Raw genomic sequence first — 20,803 nt, 5'->3', positions numbered from 1 at the left:
ATTTTAAGCTATGGATATTTTCATATTGAAGTATCGGGCTAAATTTTAGCTATGCCCAAAATTGGCGTCTACCACATATGGCAAGATTAATCCAATGGTAGGGCCAATGTTATTTCTGCTTTGGGGTCTCATCCTCAAAAGTTTTTCATGCTAAGACAAATTATTTTTGAAAGATATGGTTCGATTCAGACTTTGATTGGCTGTGCTTAGGCGAATTGGTTTGCTATTAGTATTAATTCCTTGGTCTATGGTAACTCGGAGTTTTAGATTCGAACCGGCTTGTCTGGCAGCCTTGTTGTAAACGTTCTCTTATTTTCTTACTCTTTGCAAATTAAAATTAAAATTTGTTTAAAAAAAAAGCGCCCTGCGATGCGATTCCCAATACAGATTTCATGGTCTGATATAAGTTCTATATTAACAATTAGTGCTGGCATTCTAATAAACTTTATATTATCATGTATGTATGTAGTTTGTATGTATGTATATATTTTATGCGTTGTTCTGAGTTCTGAATTAGTTCGAATAGCGCTGCCAACGTTTCAATCTAACAATATTTTTTGTAGTTTTAAACAAATTTTAGCTGAGTACAATACATTTTGACAGCAAGGCTTTATCTTTAGCATTTCAATAATAGATGTTTATTGTTTAACCTAATCTTTACTATAAGATTCCATTTTAAAAGGTGTAACTGTCGTTTAGAGAGACCTATAGATAATGCCCAACTTTCGCTCTCCGTATGCTCGTATATGTATAATTATTTCTCATTTAATATGCGATAAGCTGCCGCTGTTGCTGCTGCCTTTGGCTCGGACTTTCCAGCGCCTCAGTTGATAACTGAGCGGTGCAGGGAGCACATCGGCAAGCAGCGGACCTAAGTGGACTACAAAAGTGAGTGGCATTTAATTTAGGTTCTCCCTGCCTGGGATGCAGTGCTAATCAGCAGCAGACCTCGTCGCTGGGGGCGCACTCGGAATTTTCCAGTACACATCCGACGCCCATAAAGCAGTAACAAGTCAACGCTTATCGGGGCGATACGGAGCGCGTATCAGGCGTATCAGTAATCCATAAATCTCATTGGCTCTTTTTGTTTTTTTGAGGCAGCATGATCGCACATTTGAGACATTTGACGAGACGGTTGCCAGCCCAGCGTGGCAGGCTATTGTCGGGACAACAGCAGCAGCTGCGCAGTGCCTCTTTTTTGATTGATCAGCCGGAGTACAGTTTTCTTAAGGATCTGGGTCTGGAACGTGATAATCCCGGCGTGTTTTCTGGCCACTGGCAGGGTCGAGGACCGACCATCACCAGCTACGATCCTGGCACCGGTCAGGCCATTGCCACAGTGCGTCAGGGTAACGTACAGGAGCTGCAGCAAGCAATTGGACTGACCGTCGAGGCCTACAAGCAATGGCGCCAGGTGCCAGCACCCGTGCGTGGTGAGATTGTGCGTCAAATTGGCGACGAGCTACGCAAATACAAGGAGCCGCTGGGCAAGCTTGTCTCTCTGGAGGTGGGCAAGATCTACAGTGAGGGTCAGGGCGAGGTACAGGAGTTCATTGACATTTGCGACTATGCCGTGGGTCTCTCACGCATCTATGCCGGCCAGGTAATCAATTCGGAGCGTGCCCAGCACACCATATTAGAGGCATGGCGTCCGCTGGGCCTAGTGGGCGTTATATCGGCCTATAATTTTCCCAATGCCGTCTTTGGCTGGAATGCAGCCATTGCATTGACAACAGGCAACAGCGTGCTATGGAAGGGCGCGCCCAGCACCCCCCTCGTCTCCGTGGCTACCACCAAAATTGTCGCCGAGGTGTTGCGACGCAACAATTTGCCGGCGGTGGTCAGCCTCTGCCAAGGTGGCACAGATGTGGGTGCTGCTCTCGTCGCCGATAAACGCGTCAATCTGCTGAGCTTCACGGGCAGCTGCCAGACGGGCCGCGATGTTGGCGTGGAGGTGCAGCGTCGTTTCGGCAAGGTCATATTGGAGTTGGGCGGCAATAACGCGTTAATTGTTGACGAGTCGGCCAATATTAAAATGGCCTTAGATGCGGCGCTCTTTGGTTGCATTGGCACCACCGGACAGCGCTGCACCACCACAAGGCGCATCATTGTCCACGAGAAACTGCACGATAGCTTTGTGGAGGCTTTGACTGTCAAGTATGCGCAGCTACTGCCACGCATTGGCCACCAGCTGGAGGCGCAAACACTTGTGGGACCCGTGCACACACAACAGAATGTCGACAGCTATAAAGCGACCATCGAGGAGGCGAAGCTGCTGGGCGGCACTGTAGCCTTTGGTGGACGTGTTTTGGAGCGTGCTGGGCATTATGTCGAGCCCACCATTATCACTGGACTGTCCCATGATGCAAGCGTTGTGCATCGTGAAACATTTGCTCCCATTGTCTATGTGCTCAAAGCGCGCGATGTGAACGAGGCCATTGCCTGGAACAATGAGGTGGAGCAGGGCCTGTCCTCGGCCATATTCACGGAGAATATTAGCCAGGCCTTCAAATGGATTGGTGCCCAGGGCTCCGATTGTGGCATCGTTAATATTAACACCACCACAAACGGCGCTGAAATTGGAGGCGCCTTTGGCGGCGAGAAGGCTACGGGCGGTGGTCGCGAATCGGGATCAGATGCCTGGAAACAGTACTGCAAGCGTGCTACCATCACGGTGAATCACTCGGGCGAACTGGCCTGTGCTCAGGGCGTTGTCTTTAACGTAGAGTGAAAAGAAAACGTTTGCATGGAATTCGGTTATATTTTGCTAATCTTGTTTTTTTAGTGTTAATTGTATTATAAAAATGTCAAAAAAAAATGCATTTCATTTGTAATCTTAACTAAATGTTTCTTGCTGTGTTGAGCTGTGTCACAGTTCGCTGACATCAAAGCGCCAAAAGTCAACCTCAATATCCTTGGACTTCTGCTTGTGGAACTTGTAGCTGGCTTCGATGTTATAACGCAATTCAGCAATTACGCTACTCCGAGCGCCCCACTCTTTGGATTTCTTTTGGATGTAAGTGCTGCAAAAATAAATATAAACACAATTTTAATTATAGATAATAGCGAATATGTTCATTTAAGGCTTATTAATACTGACTTTTCTCAATAGCTTCAGAAACTTGCTAACAGATCGATAAGATTGTTGTGCTTCTCATTCCTGAGCTGAAAAATTTCTAAATAATTTCCTACCCGGATACTAGTATATATATGAGGCTCACTTTCTCCAATAGCATATGCTTAACAATCTTGCTAACAGATCGATAACACAGTTTTGCTTCTTATAAGAGAGTTGAGAAAAAGATTTCTTTTTTATTTTGTAGATGACATATAAAACTACATAATATAGAAAAGCTTATATTGTCTGTAGAAATAACTGAGAATTTCCTCAATGTTCCGTCTAATTTAACTGCCCGCGCATATAAACTGTAATTAGTTGATGATATACAGTTCCGACTTGAATTCTGTTCTGATAGCACCATTAACGTCAATAAATAAAGTACAAATTTTCAATTTACAGCCTATAGTCAATAGCATAACATTCACATTGCTCTCTCCCTTTCCAGGTACTTAGTCAGAGCATATTATTTCTAAGACTATTGCAGCTGCCACTCACCGTGTGGACGTTTTGTGCAGCGAGTAGACAGCTCCTGTGGCCAGACGCATGCCCACATCCAAAAACCGCATATCCATGCCAGCATTATGTTTGGTGCCAAAGGGCGGATTCATAACCACCGTGTCGAAGGCATTATCCCACTTACTGCCCGGCAATTGCAGCACATTCGCACGCACACAATCTGCATTGGGCAGCTCCATGTCCAGCACATTCTGGCGGTAAATGTCCACGGCAGCGTCGTCGAGTTCGAAGCCAACAGTAAGCTGCGCTCCAAGTAATGTGGCGGCAATGCTGAGCATACCGCAACCACATCCCAGATCAGCCACAAGCTTTCCCTCAATGTCGTCGTGCTGCGCTTGCATGTGATGCGTCATGCATGCAGCTATGTGGGGTGGTGTTGGATACTGTTCCAGCAGAATCTTTGGCTGCTCAAAGCCATCGACACACTGCAAATACTCCTCCAGCTTCTTCAGCTTTAGGCGAGCCATATGGAGGGACGTGTGTACTGTGCTAAGAAATTACTTGGCGTTGGGCGCTGCCGGTGTCGGCAGTGGCTCCAGGCGTGGCAGCACGGGTATAAAACTATTTCCAAAATACGAATCCTGCGGTATAAAGAAGCCCAGAGTAGTAGAGCTCGTTGGATTAAATGCAGATCGTGGCGCGCCGAGGCCGCCAGCGGCATTAGGCGTAACGCTTACGCTCTGCGGAAATTCTACTGTCACTGTCGGCTGGCCAAGCAGCTGCGGTGCGGGCATCTTAAAGGCAAATCAAAAAAAAAACGTTAAGCAGATTCAAAGACAATGCTTCTATAATTTACATTCACCTGATTCGTTGTGCTACCCAGCCCAATGAGCAACTGCTTCTTGGTCTGTATTTCCTCAAGTATTTTACGGTTGGTTTCGGCTTGCTGTGCACTTGATGTGGGAAAAGCCATCAAAAATAGGCGAGATTTTGTTGTAATAACTAAATAAAACGAAATTAAACTGTTAAAACGCTGGAACACGCGTTTCTGTTTTTATTTGTATGCATTAAACCTGTATCAAATCGTTCGGAATTGGTTCCAACGAACGATTTATTAAACGGAACTATTGAATTAGTTCATTCATCTAACACTTGTCGGTATTTAAATACCAAAGCGATGTTTCATCATGACTATTCTTCGATGTAATTTTATATTTTATTATTTAAGATAAATTATATACATGTCCATAGACATTATTGATGTAAAACTCATTGAATATTGTAGTATGTTTCGTGATTCGCTCGAAAATAATATTTGAGCAGAATTATTTGTAATACATAAACATATAGTATTTGGATAAAGATGTTGTGTATTTTGGTGTTTACCGATTGCTGTCACACTGAACGGTATCCAAAACGTGCGCTGGCAAACAAAATAAATAGCACGCGACCAGAGAGACGCTAGGATAAAATATCAACAAACCCGCGTGACGCCCACAGAGTGCTTTATAATAAATTGTTTTACTTGAAGTAACGTGAACAAGAACTGACAAAATGAGTATGAGCGATGACGACAGAGATATTGACATCGAGAGTGACGTAAGCACAACCGCGATACGCAATTGACGTCATAAATAATATCGCATATTTCCTTGCAGGACGATGGTGACTCTGATAATGGCCTGGGCTCCTCGCGGCATACAAGTACCGCAAATTTTACGCAGGTGAGCAAGCCACAGAATAGGAGGGCAATAATAATAACAGAGACCCACGCTGTCATTGTTTATAAACAGACACATGCTCCCATTGTTGTTGCTGTGCTTGCTGCCTGACTTGCAAGACTGTGAATTTTGTTTGTTTTTATTATTTCAAGGCCGAAAAACGAGCACACCACAACGCTTTGGAGCGCCGTCGACGAGATCACATCAAAGAGAGTTTTACCAATTTGCGCGAAGCGGTGCCTACGTTAAAGGGTGAAAAGGTGAGCATTAGTATATTTACAAATAGCAAGGAACTCCTACTAAAAAGAAGAATAGGGGGCATAAGTAAGGAGACCTATTCTTTTTATGGATTTATATGGTAAGTTGTCCGATGTTGGCCCGATATGGCTTTATTACAAGGAGAATAGGATCTCATGACTAACCAGACTAAAGTAGGCTATAGGCTGATCTGGGTAAATTCAGAGATACGAATCGATACCAGCTCAGCATTTAAGAATAACAACAATTATTAAAATAGAATCTCTGATTAAAAGCTGACCTACCTAGGTAAATTCTGAGTTATGAATCGGTACCTGCTCAATATTTAAATTTTTGCTAAATAGTAGGAATATTTATGTTTGCTGAATGAATATTTCTTATCATAAAATGCCTGCCATATCAGGACCGTACCATATCCATGTCCCTAAAAAACTCATGTTATAAAATTTACTGATTTCGCCATTTATCACTAAAGGCCAGTCGCGCACAGATACTCAAGAAAACCACTGAATGCATTCAAACGCTGCGCCGCAAAATAAGTGAGAACCAAAAGGACATCGAGGAAATTAAGAAGCAGAACAGCATTCTGGATGAACAAAGTAAGAACAAATAGAAAATACCCACATACACATATAAATGCTTAGCTTGATTACTTGCTTGCTTATCGCAGTTCGTCGCCTGGAGGGAAGCACGTCAAATGGAACAGATTTCTTAAGTGGCGACGATCTAAGTAGCGATGTGGAGGACGCCTTGGAACAGGCTGACTTCAGTCGGCGTAGTAAAAAAATGAAGACATTTCATGCATAGCCCCTAAAGAGCTAACAGGCAATGTGTAATGTTTACGCTAGCATCGTAAACGAATCAATCAAAACAAAACTCCAATGCGAGGGCATCAAAATCATTACAACATAAGTCCAAAGTTGTGCCCATCTATACCTTAAAGTGTGTCTGCGAGTGTGTGTATGCTGTTTTGTACTCTAACCAAATAAAAGTTTGTAAGTATCTAAACATTTTTATAAGTAAAAATACAACTCTTCTGTAAATTTGGTTGATGAGGTCCATTAAGTGCTTACATTTATGCTGTTGGATAACAGAAATAAGACAAATTGTAAATTGTTATGCGCGATATGTTAAAGAGCTGAAGCACAATTATGAATTAGCTTATATATTGTAATATATAAGGATTCCCGATTCAAGATTGACCACAATTTTATAGTTATTTAAAAATATATTTAAAAAATAAAACACGGCCAGACTATTTGAACTTCAGCGTGAGCCACAGCAGCACAAAAACGAACATGACAAAGAGGAACATGTAACACATTTGCTTGGAGCCGCCGCCCTGCTTGGCCAGACGTACGACGCGTGTCATTGTGTTGCCCAAAAATCCACCTGTCCGATCCATGTCATCGTCAATGCCGCGCAGTAGCTTGTCCTGATAGCGCACCTCATTGCCAATGTCTATGGTCAGGGATTTGAGTGCGCCTATTTTTTGTTGCAGTTCCTCGGCGGCGCGCTCGTTTTCGGCCTCCAATGCATCGTGTCCAGCTGGGCCACTGGGAGCAGGATGCTGATTTAGGGGCTGGTATGGATAATTGTTGCGTCGCATGCTGCTGCCACTGCTGCTGCTGCCCGTGTGTGCCAGTTTTGCATCAATTTACCTGTAATACTACGGGAAAGCCAATAATTAAGTTGTGACACGTAAACCAAACAGGGAATTTCATACTCAGAGGCAAAACAGCTGCTGCGTTCGCTGTTATTCGTGAGTAGTTCAATCGGTGTGACCTGTGATTCATTCAGTAGGTTAACTATAAAGTTTACTTTAAAATTAATTAATCGACAAAATGAAGGTCTGTGCAATAGTCAATTTGTTTAATGTAATGTTTATCAGAGTAGTCCACTTTAGTTCCGAACCAGCTCGATCCCAGTTTTAATGAACGGAACTGTGTGGGTATGACACACAATTTAAGTTTCATAGTAATAATTATATTTTATCGTTCAAATTTTAATTAAAGTGTAAATGAATATTATATGATTCAGTGCCTATACTTATATATGTCATTAGAGACTGAATCCAGCATACTGTCTTATACATCCGCATCTTTTTATAAGACCCATTGTGAACTTTCTGATATTGTGAGTGAACTAGATATTGTGAGTGAACAAAATATTTTAATCGAACTAGTAATATCGACAAACAGCTGTGAAGCCATAACGAACGGCGTGTTTGCTTTATTAAATCCGTTTGCCATAGCAACTTTTAAGCTATTTTCTAAATTATGTGAAGTGTTAAATTCCGGCGAAAATTCAGTCATTGGATTGGTTGACTTTTAAATCAAACTTAATGTATATACCTGGCATTGTGTAAATTACCTGTACTCTAACTCTAATTCTAATTAGGTAACGCCAACAATAGAGTTCCCAAGGTAGTAATTTACACTTTAATTGCTTTAATAAACCTTTGTGCCCTACTCAATAAACACACTTAGAATATTAACCTGATCACATAGTAACAGTGTAGCCTGCATATCTGTTTCTTAGCAGACATGAATTTCGGCGTCATCCAGTGGAACTTCTGCAATGACATTGACCGTGATTCGCGTCACTGGGCAGTGTGCTGTGCTAATGCGTAATCATGCTGATTAAGAGCAACAAATTGACTGCTTGTTTTACCCCTCTTAGTGATCATGATAAGCGTGCGTTAATCATTTCACATTGAACCGAAGCACAAGCAAACTATACAGTACATTTACTGATAAGGCATCTCTTGCTCCGTTGCAGCAACACCATCAGCATCACCAACCCGTTATGGACCCGTCGGAGGTGCTGGCCAAAAAGGTTGCCGTGCCCGTGGAGGCTTTTCGACTGCTGGTGACGCTGCTGGCCGGTAAACATATTTTATAAATAAAATGAATACGCTCCCAAATAATCAGTTTTATCCCGCAGGCTATCCAATTGCGGCGATTTATCATAAACTGATTGTTAATATACAGGTGAAGCTGTTGCATCATCTGTTTTTTGCATTCTGCGGCATGAGCTTATGTTATTACAACTATGGCAAGGAAACATATCACTCACTTTTGGCCATAACCGTCACCTATGTGCTGGTTACCCTGCTGCGCAGCGCACCTCTTCTTCTGCTGGTACTCAATTTTATGTTTCATATGATCTACTTGCTGGTGGGCTACTACTATACGGCCAGCAATGAGTATGATATATTGTGGACGATGCCGCATTGCATATTGACCCTGCGCATGATTGGATTTGGATTCGATGTGGCCGATGGCTTGAAGCCGGAAGAGGCGCTTTCGAAAGCACAAAAGGAAACGGCTTTGCAGAAGCCACCTTCATACATCCAGCTTTTGGCCTTTGCATATTTTCCCAGTAGTTTTCTGGTTGGACCTCAGTTTCCCTACAGACGATATCAGAGTTTCACCAATGGCGAGTATCGGAAATACGATGGTTGTGTACAGGCGGGTCTTAATCGCCTGGGTGTCGGTGTCCTCTATCTTTTTGTATGCCAAGTTGGCTTATACTTTCTGCCGGATAGCTATTTCTTGTCGCCGGAATTTGCGGCGCAGTCCTTCATCAAGCGCATTTACTTTTTGGGATTCTGGGCCAAATTCACACTTTATAAGTACATATCGTGTTGGCTGTTTGCAGAGGGCGGTCTAATGTGCATTGGATTTACCTACATGGGAAAAGATGCGTTTGGAAATCCGGACTGGTCCGGCTGCAGCAATGTAAAGCTGTCGCTACTTGAGGCTGGAAACACCATGCAGCACTATGTGCAGAGCTTCAATGTAAACACTAATCAATGGGTCGGTCACTATATATTCAAGCGCCTGAAGTTCCTTAACAATCGCAATATCAGCTACGCGGCTGCATTAGGTTTTTTGGCTGTATGGCATGGTTATCACAGTGGCTATTACATGGCATTCCTAATGGAGTACATGATTGTCAGCACTGAAAAGCAGGTGAGTCTCAGGGGGAGTTGGGTTAGTATGATTTATATTTATATGCGATAATATTTACAGATTGAATTTGTTTATACCAAACACGTGCTGCCCAAATATGGTGAAATGTTGAACGATTCCCAGATCTATACTGTACTCAGTTTCTTGTGCTTAAAATCGTACAATATCGTCTACATGGGCTGGTGTCTCACCTCGTTTGCTTTTCTCAAATACGAACGCTGGATTACCGTGTATAGTGCAGTCAACTATTTTGGGTTCATATATATACTCATCTGGGCGGTCATGTATAATGGCTATCGTTACTATCTCCGCATCCAGCCCAAGGATCGGCAAGCAGGGCCAACAACAACTATAAAACAAGCCACAGATTAGTGAATCAGCGTATAAACATTTTGAAAAATTTTTTAAACAATTTGATTTGTTTCCTTTAACATTGACACAAAGCCGTAACCAAAATACGCTACCGATTAATAATATTTAACTTTGTATCGAATGTAAAAAATGTAAGCCTAACTATGAGAGCGTTGATTGTTAGCTTGTCACATCTTTTGAATCCTTTGCCGTTGCATTCATCATTAAAGCAATGTCTAGTCAATGAAAACAGTTTCGTTGCTCTTTGTACATAAAATGCTTAACGGCGTCGAGACTTATCTAACTTAATCGACAATTTTATGCCCTACTTAAGTAAATTCATAATATATTTTGATATATTCACGAAATGTCAAGAACTGCAAATGAAAAGAGCAACTTTAAATAAAATTAAAGCAAAGAAATTGGATAGTTAAAAATTAAAAACTATGATATTTATATATCCCTGTAAATACTGTATAATCATAAAGACTTAAAGAATAGATTCGCTAACTTTTACATCACCGCAAAGTATTGACCTCGACTAATAATAAATAATGATATTAAGGATTTTGTGTTTTCAGGCTATTTACACACCATGTCTTCTAAAAATCCGCAAGGATATGGCCGAGGTAGAGCTATTTTTCCACAAAGTAAATTCAATTATTAGCCACAACTCGGCCAAATCCTTAAAGATCTGGCAAATACACACCTTGTGGAACTCCCAGGATTGAGGACCATCGATTTGCATTCAAAAATGTTAGGTAACTTAATAATTTGAATGTGTTGGATACATTTGCAAGGCAGCTGTGTGGATTAAGAGAACGTTTGCGCATTACAAATCCCAAATGGATGGAAAACCGATATCTTTAACGTTGACTGGAATAGGTCCACATCAGGCTGCTCACTATGATTTAATGTAAGAGTAAAAGCTTAATGTCTTTCTGTTTATATAATATTGTCCAATAATTTAAGGTGATTTTGGGACAACAGCATTGCTAATTTGATGACGGATATTTTCTAGCAACTTCATCTGATCTCATTTGGTGCACGTCTTCCAATTATCTCCGTGTAATTACGTGATCGCTTAAAAACAGATATCATAAACATAGACTGAAATAGCATCACATCAGGTTGCGCGTTGTGATACAAGGTAAGAGCATAAGCTTAGTATTTCTGTTCATGTTACAATATTCAATAATTTCAGGTGATTTTGGGCCAACAGCATTGCTAATTTAATGTCGGATGTTTTGTAGCTGCTTAATCTGGGCGCATCTGTTGTACGTCTTCCAATTATCTTCTCGTAATTACGTGATCGTAATTCTATTGTGCAGCCTGAAGCAGACTGTTTGCTCTTTTTCTCTCGCGCCTGCTATTGCCATGGGCTCGATGGTATTGGCAGCTTCCGGCGTAGATGCTGTCATACCCTTCCGATTGTTGGATTCACAGCTAGGTAAGTCACTTCAGAGTCTCATTGGTTTTCCAACCCAAGATAAAAGGCCATTATTGTAAGTCGGTCGCATTCGTGCGGATCACAAACTGTCAACTGACTTGTATTAATAGCGCTAGTATTTGGCCAAGGACATTTTTATCTTTTTCACAAATCAAAAAAAATTGGGCTCCAATAATGGCCACTTCAAGAACTATACTGATCTTCGACCCAGACGAGTCCTGTATTAAGTGATTCGTATAGACCAAAGGTACTAAATAGCTAGAAGGCAACGAAATAGTCCTTGGCCATATATTTATAACGGAATCGGCCATAAATTATCCATTTCAAGCACAATCCTGATGTCCTTTGGCCGTCATGCAGTCCTTGCCTTGCCAACTAAGAGTTTGTAATAGAAAGGACGAAAATCCTTGAATGAGCTGAGAAAAATAGGTATTTGCTTGTAAAGAAAGAAGACTGTAGATTGGTCGTATCCTTGCGGATCATGATGTCATTTGGCCAACCGATAGTCCTCATCCTCCTGATTCCGAAAATATAATGAAAAGGACGAAAGTCCTTCAGACAGCCTAGATATGAGTACAATTTTTTTGTAAATTAAGAAAGCCATAACTCGGCCGTATCCTTGCGGATCTCGACATGTCCTGTGTCATCTAACTCATATGAACAAGGACAATAAACTGGCCAAAGGACAACAGAATCGTCCTTGTCGTTTCCGAAATATGGCCAATTTTCTAAAAAGGACATTTTTTAAATGGTCATAACTCGGCCAAATCCTTAAGGATATCGGAAGGATATGCTTTTTTGAACTCGTGGGGAGCAGGACTATCGATTGGCATTCTAGGATTTTAAGGATTCAACAAAAATTTCACCTAAATTTTTCCTAGTCACAAAAATGGCCAAAATCGAAAATATCCGGGCTAACTTGGCCATTTAAAGGACTATCGGGATGTCCTTTGGCCAGCAGATAGTCCTCGCCCTCCCATTTAAGAATTTGCAACCAAAAGGACGAAAGTCCTTCAGATAAAAGATTTTAAAGGACGATTTTGTTTGAAGAAAATAAGCCATAACTCGACCAAATCCTTGCGTGTCCTGGCGAGTCATGTGTCAAAATAATTGTATTGACCAGGACTACCAACTGGCCAAAATTCATTAAGATCGTCCTTGTAGTTTTGGAGATATTCAAGGATTTGTGTATTCGGACCATTTTCGTGAGCTCCGCGACTGAAATTTCACAAGTCAAATTTCGAGTCATATGATTCTTAGATGACCCCATAATTTTTTGATGCAGATCGATGCAGTGAGTCTATACGATCCTAACGCACCATGTCCTTTGAAAATCTGCAAGGATATGGCCGAGTTATGTCCTTTTTTCGTTACATAAACTGCAGTTATAAATTTTTGCCTTGTTTAATTTAACTGTGTTTTTATCATTTCAGATTGACAAATTAAGGACTGCAATGAATTCCAAGGATCTCCTCGAGGGACAAAGCAAATTTTTCCAGGATCGGACTTTAATTAAGAACAACTAAGCTAAAATTCTAATTTATGCTCGTTTTGTACACCTTTAAGAGAAATAATTAAGAAAATAAGCATAAAAAAATTATTTTATAAATTTAAACAAAAATAAATGCATTATTTAAAATGAAAATCCTGTTTTTTTATTTATAAATTCAAAAATTAACTGTTTTTAGAAATCCATTGCATACCCGCAGGGGTGGTCTGTTGGCAACCGCTGGCTGCCGAGATTTTTCTTAAAATCTGCCAAAATACCAGGCGAACAGAAGCGCCCAGAAGGTCGACAAAAAATATTTTTTAGCTGCCGAAAAATTTCATTGCATACCCAAAAGGGGCGCCCCGGTCGCCGGCTGGGTGCCAAATTTTTACTAAAATTTCCCAAAAATACCAGGCGAACATAAATGCCCAGAAGGTCGACAAATAATATTTTTGCGGCCGAAAAGTGACGTAGTAAAAAGGGGCACCCTCACCGCCGGTACCAAATTTGCCCTAAATTCCGCTCAAGTACCAGGCGAACATAAATGCCTAGAAGGTCGACGAGTTCTTCGGAGAAAAATTTTCAGAAATGTAACTCAATTAAAATGAGTAGTGTTAAGTAACAGATCATGTAAAATGAGTGCTGTAAGGCGGCTGTTAAACAACAGCTGCAGCTGCAGCTAACGTAAAAGGGCTCCTGAAAGAAAAAGCATGCATGTTTTTGGAACATTTCAATGCACATTTTGCAGGGATCTGATCCTTTAGGTTTCCAAGGACTATATCGATGGTACGGTATAACCAAGGATATGCTAGTCAACTAGAAACCATACAGGGGGCGGGGCTGTTGATGGGGGTCCCTGTAAAAAGAAGCATACATATTTTTGGACCTAGTTCTTGCATATTTGCTAGAACTCGGTCCTTTAGGTTCGCTAGGACTATTTCCATGGTATGGAATAACCAAGGATATAGAGGTCAACTAGGTACCATGAATAGCGATCATTTGCTGATTATATGTTGTCCATTGGTGTGGCAGATTTGACTGAAAAATACAAAATGAAAAATTGGTTAATTTAAAATATGTCCATTATATCACGACCGATTTCTACTAACGTTTGGCGTTCAAGCAAATTAAAAATCAAAGGGTTAAATAAACGTTTTTGTCAAAATAGTAAGCACTATTCAAAGGTAGATAACGCATAAGCAATTACATACAAGCATAATAAGATATCAATTGCGAAAACACACCCAAACATATGCTTGCAGAGATAATCAAAATGTACATGCATATAAGTATGTATATGACTATTAGTGCAGGCTGCTAATTGCTCAAAACAAGACATGTCCATTTATACAAATATATACAGTTTTTTATGTTATATTACATAAAAACAAATCAATTAATAGTTTTAATCTGTACGAGTTCAAAAACGTATATTAATAAAGAAAGGGCGGTAATTGCCCTTACTAACATAATAATAGGCTAAATAGACCATCGTTCGCAGCATAACAACATGCCATATTGACTAATAGGGCCACACTAACCAAAGGGGACCAAAAAAAAGGCGCTCAGAAAATAGAGCAGGCAAGCGACCAGCAGAGAACGGCAATGCAAGCTGTTATTGATTGGACCAATCAACGATCAGCACCAAAAAAGTCGTGAGTGCATGAGCGCAAGTAGATAAATGACAGCGAACACCCACACAAACAGGTGACTGCTTATCTCTGGCTTTGGCGCAGCTCAGCGCATACACGTGTTTGTGTGGGTGTGTATGCTAGTCAAGTGGCGCATTGTTCTCACTCGAATTTAGATCGCTTGCTAATTTTCTGTGCGCCGGTTTTTTCGTCCGCTTAAGACACTCGCAATTTAACACTCTGAGTTTGGGGATTCTAAAAGGGTATTATGCATATATTATTTAGCTAATTTAATAGCTGCCTTCTTAGGAATTTGTTTAAACAAAAACGTAGAATTTTACTTCCAGTTACAGTTTTTGAGCTCGGTTTAGGCTGAAAATTACAAAATGAAAAATTTATTAGTTTTTGTAAATAAAAATATATCAATTAAATACCTTAAAGGATTCATGAAGGCCTATAAAATTGACAGAACTCTACAAATTTCGATTTCAGAACCGATCCAGATATGGCAACAACTTTACATTTTTTAAATTAGATATAGAAATCTCCACGTACCGATGAAGCTGAATATATTACTTCATAAGCTTTGAAGATTTGGCTAAAAGACAGAATGAAAAATTACTTAGTTTTTGTAAAATAAAATATATTGGTTAAATTACGACAGACTTTGGAAAGACATACCTTTTAGAGTTCGGGCAAGCCTTTAAAATCGACAGAACTCTACAAATTTAGATTTCAGCACCGATCCATTATTGGCAACATCTTTACATTTATGAAAATGTTTAGACATTGTATAGAATAGCCAAGAATATATCATCCAGATACCAACGATACTGAACATTTTATTGTCCATAAGCTTGGCAGATTTGGCTGAAAGATCGGAATGAAAAATTAATCAGTTTTTGTAAACTAAAATACATTGTAAAGTCATACAAACATATTTAAGGATTCGTGAAAGCCTTAAGAATCTTCAGAACTCTACAAGATCTTGAGTTTAGAATTTACTCAGATTGGAAACGTTGATGTAACTATTGTCATTTTGGTCAAAATTTAGAATAGGATCTTGTTTAAGGTATATCCATGACATGAAATAACCAACGTCCATTGCAGATTTGTCTGAAAAATTAAAAAAAAAATTAATGAGAATTTTGTAAGCTTTTAAAATACATACATATGTAAGTATTTCCGCTTTGCCTTATACATATGTACATATATACGAGCACACTTTTTCTCAGCGCACAGAAATTAGAGGAAGAAAATGATCACAACATATGTACATATGTAAATTCTTTTTTGGACCGATAGCCGACAACAAAAATAAGTGTGAGCGCCATTCAAAGGTAGAAACCGGAAAAGCAGTTACACACAAGCAAAAGTAGATATCAATTGCGAAACACACACCCAAACATATGTCTGCAGTGAAAATGGGCAAATATGCACGTACGTACGTATGTATGTATATATGCGTGCTAGTGCATTATCTACTGATTCATCGGACTCTTACAAATGATCTTCCGAAATGAAAAATGTATTATTTTATGGGAAACTTTGAATGGCGTTAAATCGGTTGATTTAAGTCCGACTTCGGATAATGATAATCCTTTTAGGATTTGTGAATTTCTAAAATCAACCGAACTCTTAAAATTTTGATTCCATACTTGTTATACTTTAAAATATGATTTTTTGAAATGTCAATTAATACTTTTAGTCCGTGCGAGTCCGAAAACGTATACCATTATAAATACAGACGGTATTTACCCGAGAATTTTCACTAATAATATTTCTAAACAGCTTTACTCGGCTGCTGGCATTTAACTAAAACAGAATTATGATGCGTAGACGCAAAGTGGACGAAAATCGGTGCAAACCAAAAACTGAAGTGAACGCCAGTCAAGCCATCACACGTACATATATGTACATACATAAATAGACAACATGGAGAGGGAATCGCCAAAAATGTACAACAGTATGTGCATATGCGTGCTTGTGCATTACCTCTAATTGTGCCCTTTGCCTCGCGAAACTTAGTTTTGTGTAAACAATCAAAAATACACACACACATCTATAAATAGGTACACACAGACATATGTATGTATATGCAGAAGGCATCACGGAATAGGTAGGAATGTGCATATGCGCTTATCGCTTTAAATAGTCAATTGTACATTAACACAGTGTGAAAACTCTGCACAATTCGTTGTCACCCAAAAAAGTTAAATTTTAATAAGAAGTTTGGAGTGCCAATTAGCAGTCCGGTCCATACAATCCAAAATATTATTACATTTTATTATCAGGCCCGTGACATTGAAATCTGATATTTTAAATGGCAATAAATCGGGTATATGAGGACTAAATTCGGTCAAATTGTAGAATGCGCAATTGAATACTAGGGTTAAACTTGTACAGAGTTTGTTTGCGAATGCACAAAGCGAACATAAAACGGCGCATATAAAAATAAGCATAAAACGATCATAAAATAAATCCATTTGTAGAGCATAAGCAAAAACACACATGCATATACACATGCACACATCCCAACAGGCAATAGAAAGAGGGAATTGACAAATAATACATATGTACATATGTAGAAATGTGTGTATACATATTTACATATGAATGTACGTGCTTGTCATGATCTATATTCACGAGTTCTATTTGTAAAATGAAGTATTAATTATTTTTTACCCTACATAAGTTATATTGATCAGATTCCGCAAATTGATTATTGTAATAATCTTTTAAATCGCCATTACACTTTACATTTACAGTTCCACGCCGAATCCAATTTAGCAGCAAGTTTGATTGTTGTCATAATAATGTTAATTAATTGTCCTGATCTGCGCGATTGTTAAAGCATGTACCATACGGATGGCGTATACTTGAGATTTTTCAGTTATAATCGGTTTAAACAGCTTGATTCGACTGCAGGCGTTTAACTAAAACAGAATTTATTGCGTGGGCGCAAAGAGAAGTAAAATCGGCGCAAAGCAAACCATAAACTAAAGTGAGCGCCATTCAAAGCAAGAATAAGAAGATACCAATAACGAAAACAAACACATAAACATATGTATGCAGAGAGAATCGCAAAATATGCACGTACATACGTATGTATATCCACCACATCTACACGTATTTTTCTACCCAGGCTAAATTTGCTTTTTTTCCAGTGCGCCAAATTTTTTTTCCCTTTTGCGATCGTGCAAATTAGATCTGTGTCATTTTCACCCCTGTAGTAAATTGATATTCTGATTAAATTTGGATATACTTTTTACATATTATATAAAGATTATATTATATATAGTTTTTATATATATATATATATCGCAATTATATAAAAATCACCAAGTCGAAAAGGTTTATAATGCGAAAATAGGACGGTACTAAAATATTAATAGCTTTAACACACTGTAACACGCAGCATAACAACATGCCCTATTGCCTAATGGAACCACACTAACACAGAATAAAGTCGCTCAGGTCCATAAAATCGGCGCTCAGAAAATAGAGCAGGCAAGCGACCAGCAGAGAACGGCAATGCAAGCTGTTATTGATTGGACCAATCAGCGATCACCACCAAAAAAGTCGTGAGTGGATGAGCGCAAGTAGATAAATGACAGCGAACACCCACACAAACAGGTGACTGCTTATCTCTGGCTTTGGCGCAGCTCAGCGCATACACGTGTTTGTGTGGGTGTGTATGCTAGTCAAGTGTTGCATCGTTCTCCCTCGAATTTTGATCGTTTGCTAATTTTCTGTGCGCCGGTTTTTTCGTCAGCTTAAGTCACTCGCAATTTAACACTCTGTTATTTTATCAGCAGTCTATATGAACATTTTTTATTAGCAGCTCCTGACGCGGGGAGTCTGATAAGATAAATTGAAGGAGCGGCCAATATGTATATATTATTTAGATAATTGCTTATATATTATTTAGTTGCCTTCTTAGGAATTCGTTTAAACAAATATTTAGCCAAAATATAATAGAAATATATAATATCAGATAAGGCAGAAAAATGGAAAATAACAAATAAATTAGATTACGCCACAATTTTTTCTAAAAATGGATCAAATATTTGATTTTCGGCCATAACTCGGCCAAATCCTTAAGGATATGGCTAGGACACACCTTATTAAGATAGAATATGTCTGCTTGTCTCAATATATTCGGCCGTCGGCCGTCTGAATTCCGCTCATTTTAATTTATTTATTTATTTAATTTCATCAACATGTGCAAGAGAATGGTGCTCTATAAACCAAGTATACCATAATAAAAAGTAACATTCCACGTTTAAGATACAGTGCTTTTGTAAACATATTTATTTCTGTTATTCAGTAAATGATGATAGAATGTGCGAGTTTCTGGCGATTACAAACTAATGCTCCATGGCCTGAGCATCGCCGTCTCCAGTGTCTAAACGGCGTTTGGCCCCTCCACCAGCAACAGCTGCGGCTTCCTCCTCATGCTCACTGATCTCGCTAAACATGTAATCATCCTGATACTCCTTTAGTATTTTACTCGAGCGATTCTCATCCAGAAATAGAGAGTAAACCTTTTTAACGTCCTCCGTGTTCACTTCGGTTGCCTTGCGACGACGACAAACTAAATTGGCCGTGGTTATCAATTGTATGGCATAGCGCAGACTTGTATCGGTGGCGATGCGTGTTAGAATGGTCAGAGCATCGGGATGCATGATGCAGTCCTCCTCTTCGCAGCGTATCTTGAGTATCTCCTTTACCTCCTTTTCAGTGTATGCAACGGTGCGTATGATGATCATGCGATCCAGCAGATCGATGGGTATGCCATGTGGACTGCGGTAATTGGTGCCGCGAATTCGAGTTATTCCACGATTGGTGGCCATAACTACGACTGGTGCCATATCCGACTCTAGGGCGCGATTGAGATATGAGAAGCACTCTATGTCCAGCATGTGCACTTCGTCAATGAACAGGACGCCTGGATTAATTTCGGCTTTGCCCTCCTCACGCCACTCCAGTACCTTGTTATTGATCTGATCACGTACCTCCTGCTTGATTTCGCCAGTATCTCCCGAAAACAGAGCCAAAAAGCCATGAGTGCGACTGTTGATCACATCGATCTCGTGGAGCGTAACTGTGTGCACCACTTCCTTGCGCTTCTGCAGTTCCCCCTCGGGACACTGCACAAAGCGTGTCTGTGCTCCAGTGGCATCGTAGTCGCGAGCGCGTGTAAAGCTGCGACCCAGCTTGTTCACTTTGCCAGAGGCTTTGTCTATGGTTATGACATCGCCGGCCTGAATCTTCTCTTTCATGAAACATTCAATGATTTTGTTGCCCAGATCGTAGTTGGTTTCCATTTCGGTCGTTTTAAGTGTGACTTTGCCCACCTTTTGTCCGGTGCCCGTTGCGGGGCGTTCAATTTGAATTTCGACCACTTCGCCCTCTATAATCTCTGTTTCTTCCTTGATACGCACACCGATGCTTTTGCGTAGTGCTTGCGATAGCGCCTCTGTTTTGCTCATCTCCAGAGAGTAAATCTCCGATCCAGACATGCTTGTAAATGGTGTTTCAGTGCCCAATGCCTGAGCCATGCCCACTGCAATAGCTGTCTTACCGGTACTGGGCTCGCCTGCAAGTAAAATACAGCGTCCAGCGATTTTTCCCTCGCGCACCATTTGAACTACAACTCCGGCGGCACGTCGTGCATCCTTCTGACCCACCATGCCCTGGGATACAGCACGTGCCTCCAGAACATCATCCAGCCCAAGGCCGCGTATATGCGAATGGGCGCCAATGCGCTCGATGCGTGTTATGTCGCGCACCTCAATTTTTTCAGTTTCTCCCATGATTTAGGATTTTAAAATTCACTTTCGGGGGAAAATTAGTTTTTTGTCGACAGTCGCTTCGATTTGTTTGGAAGAATTCAACAAATTAACTGAACTTTTGATATTTTGTTGCTCGGCAACGCAAAACAAAAAGCCGGCCCGATAGGCCACACATGTGTTTTAGTATCGATATTTGTCGCCATATATGTCGCCACGATAGTTCGATATCGGAGCGACTACATTCGATATTCGATATGTTGGCATTGCTAAATTTAAAAACGATACTTTTTGAGAAGTAAACATTCGTACCATTAACCATATAATATATAGTATTGTATGGTAAATACTGTATATTGTATGGTTAGTGGTTGTAAATATGTTTAGTGCCGATATTTCTGTCGCATACAATCTGCGCCACGATAGTTCGTTAATATCGATATTTCCTTGCGGTGCGACTGCGTCCGATGTGTTGATAATGCCGCAAAACTTAATTTAAAAATGTAAGTTCTTGAGGAGCAAACACTAATACTCAAAATTTCAGAAACAATCGT

At 40.1% G+C, this 20,803-nt stretch overlaps 7 protein-coding genes and 2 long non-coding RNA genes across 13 annotated transcripts; 4 read left to right on the top strand and 5 right to left on the bottom strand.

The window, feature by feature from the left end:
- The first annotated feature begins 748 nt into the window (after positions 1–748).
- On the top strand, positions 749–2,784 carry Aldh7A1 (aldehyde dehydrogenase 7 family member A1). 2 transcript variants are annotated; one of them, XM_064689894.1, is made up of 2 exons: positions 749–888; positions 1,102–2,783. In XM_064689894.1, exon 2 carries the CDS (start codon positions 1,103–1,105, stop codon positions 2,729–2,731), a length of 1,629 nt encoding a protein of 542 aa, XP_064545964.1. In that variant the 5' UTR covers positions 749–888; position 1,102; the 3' UTR covers positions 2,732–2,783. The 2 variants fall into 2 exon arrangements, with proteins under 2 accessions (XP_064545964.1, XP_064545965.1); XM_064689895.1 differs by having other exon boundaries at positions 782–888; positions 1,098–2,784.
- A 23-nt stretch (positions 2,785–2,807) lies between these two features.
- Mettl5 (Methyltransferase like 5) lies at positions 2,808–4,104 on the bottom strand. Its single transcript, XM_064689899.1, has 2 exons — positions 3,617–4,104; positions 2,808–3,023 (listed from the first exon to the last, which is right to left on the bottom strand). Exons 1-2 carry the CDS (start codon positions 4,102–4,104, stop codon positions 2,870–2,872), a joined length of 642 nt encoding a protein of 213 aa, XP_064545969.1. The 3' UTR covers positions 2,808–2,869.
- A 30-nt stretch (positions 4,105–4,134) lies between these two features.
- Positions 4,135–4,573, bottom strand: LOC135433716 (SOSS complex subunit C homolog). The gene is made up of 2 exons (XM_064689903.1): positions 4,440–4,573; positions 4,135–4,371 (listed from the first exon to the last, which is right to left on the bottom strand). The coding sequence occupies exons 1-2, from the start codon at positions 4,548–4,550 to the stop codon at positions 4,135–4,137; spliced, it is 348 nt and encodes a 115-aa protein (XP_064545973.1). The 5' UTR covers positions 4,551–4,573.
- A 354-nt stretch (positions 4,574–4,927) lies between these two features.
- On the top strand, positions 4,928–6,556 carry Max. The gene is made up of 5 exons (XM_064689900.1): positions 4,928–5,176; positions 5,236–5,301; positions 5,451–5,558; positions 6,032–6,155; positions 6,227–6,556. The coding sequence occupies exons 1-5, from the start codon at positions 5,132–5,134 to the stop codon at positions 6,361–6,363; spliced, it is 480 nt and encodes a 159-aa protein (XP_064545970.1). The 5' UTR covers positions 4,928–5,131; the 3' UTR covers positions 6,364–6,556.
- A 208-nt stretch (positions 6,557–6,764) lies between these two features.
- Bet1 (blocked early in transport 1) lies at positions 6,765–7,517 on the bottom strand. Of its 2 annotated transcripts, none has more exons than XM_064689902.1 (2): positions 7,283–7,517; positions 6,765–7,217 (listed from the first exon to the last, which is right to left on the bottom strand). In XM_064689902.1, exon 2 carries the CDS (start codon positions 7,163–7,165, stop codon positions 6,812–6,814), a length of 354 nt encoding a protein of 117 aa, XP_064545972.1. In that variant the 5' UTR covers positions 7,166–7,217; positions 7,283–7,517; the 3' UTR covers positions 6,765–6,811. The 2 variants fall into 2 exon arrangements, with proteins under 2 accessions (XP_064545972.1, XP_064545971.1); XM_064689901.1 differs by having other exon boundaries at positions 6,765–7,225; positions 7,283–7,502.
- Positions 7,518–7,748: 231 nt separating this feature from the next.
- nes (nessy) lies at positions 7,749–10,169 on the top strand. Of its 2 annotated transcripts, none has more exons than XM_064689896.1 (4): positions 7,749–7,982; positions 8,338–8,443; positions 8,503–9,533; positions 9,594–10,169. In XM_064689896.1, the coding sequence occupies exons 2-4, from the start codon at positions 8,365–8,367 to the stop codon at positions 9,903–9,905; spliced, it is 1,422 nt and encodes a 473-aa protein (XP_064545966.1). In that variant the 5' UTR covers positions 7,749–7,982; positions 8,338–8,364; the 3' UTR covers positions 9,906–10,169. The 2 variants fall into 2 exon arrangements, with proteins under 2 accessions (XP_064545966.1, XP_064545967.1); XM_064689897.1 differs by having other exon boundaries at positions 7,749–7,956; positions 9,594–9,945.
- Positions 10,170–10,856: 687 nt separating this feature from the next.
- LOC135433717 (uncharacterized) lies at positions 10,857–12,979 on the top strand. Its single transcript, XR_010437129.1, has 3 exons — positions 10,857–11,034; positions 11,089–11,334; positions 12,768–12,979. It is a non-coding gene; the product is annotated as an uncharacterized LOC135433717 (long non-coding RNA).
- A 1,696-nt stretch (positions 12,980–14,675) lies between these two features.
- LOC135433643 (uncharacterized) lies at positions 14,676–15,564 on the bottom strand. 2 transcript variants are annotated; one of them, XR_010437120.1, is made up of 4 exons: positions 15,388–15,564; positions 15,136–15,324; positions 14,889–15,052; positions 14,676–14,826 (listed from the first exon to the last, which is right to left on the bottom strand). It is a non-coding gene; the product is annotated as an uncharacterized LOC135433643 (long non-coding RNA). The 2 variants fall into 2 exon arrangements; XR_010437119.1 differs by having other exon boundaries at positions 15,392–15,564.
- A 3,174-nt stretch (positions 15,565–18,738) lies between these two features.
- rept (RuvB-like helicase 2 rept) lies at positions 18,739–20,415 on the bottom strand. The gene has a single exon (XM_064689615.1). The coding sequence runs from the start codon at positions 20,271–20,273 to the stop codon at positions 18,825–18,827; it is 1,449 nt and encodes a 482-aa protein (XP_064545685.1). The 5' UTR covers positions 20,274–20,415; the 3' UTR covers positions 18,739–18,824.
- Positions 20,416–20,803: the final 388 nt, after the last annotated feature.

Source organism: Drosophila montana, unplaced genomic scaffold (assembly GCF_035044405.1).
Source record: "Drosophila montana isolate Dmon_TW-CO22-7 unplaced genomic scaffold, ASM3504440v1 contig_3218_1, whole genome shotgun sequence".
Lineage (NCBI taxonomy): Eukaryota > Metazoa > Arthropoda > Insecta > Diptera > Drosophilidae > Drosophila > Drosophila montana.
Note: the sequence above shows the minus strand (reverse complement) of the source record. Positions and strands in the feature narration are given on the sequence as shown.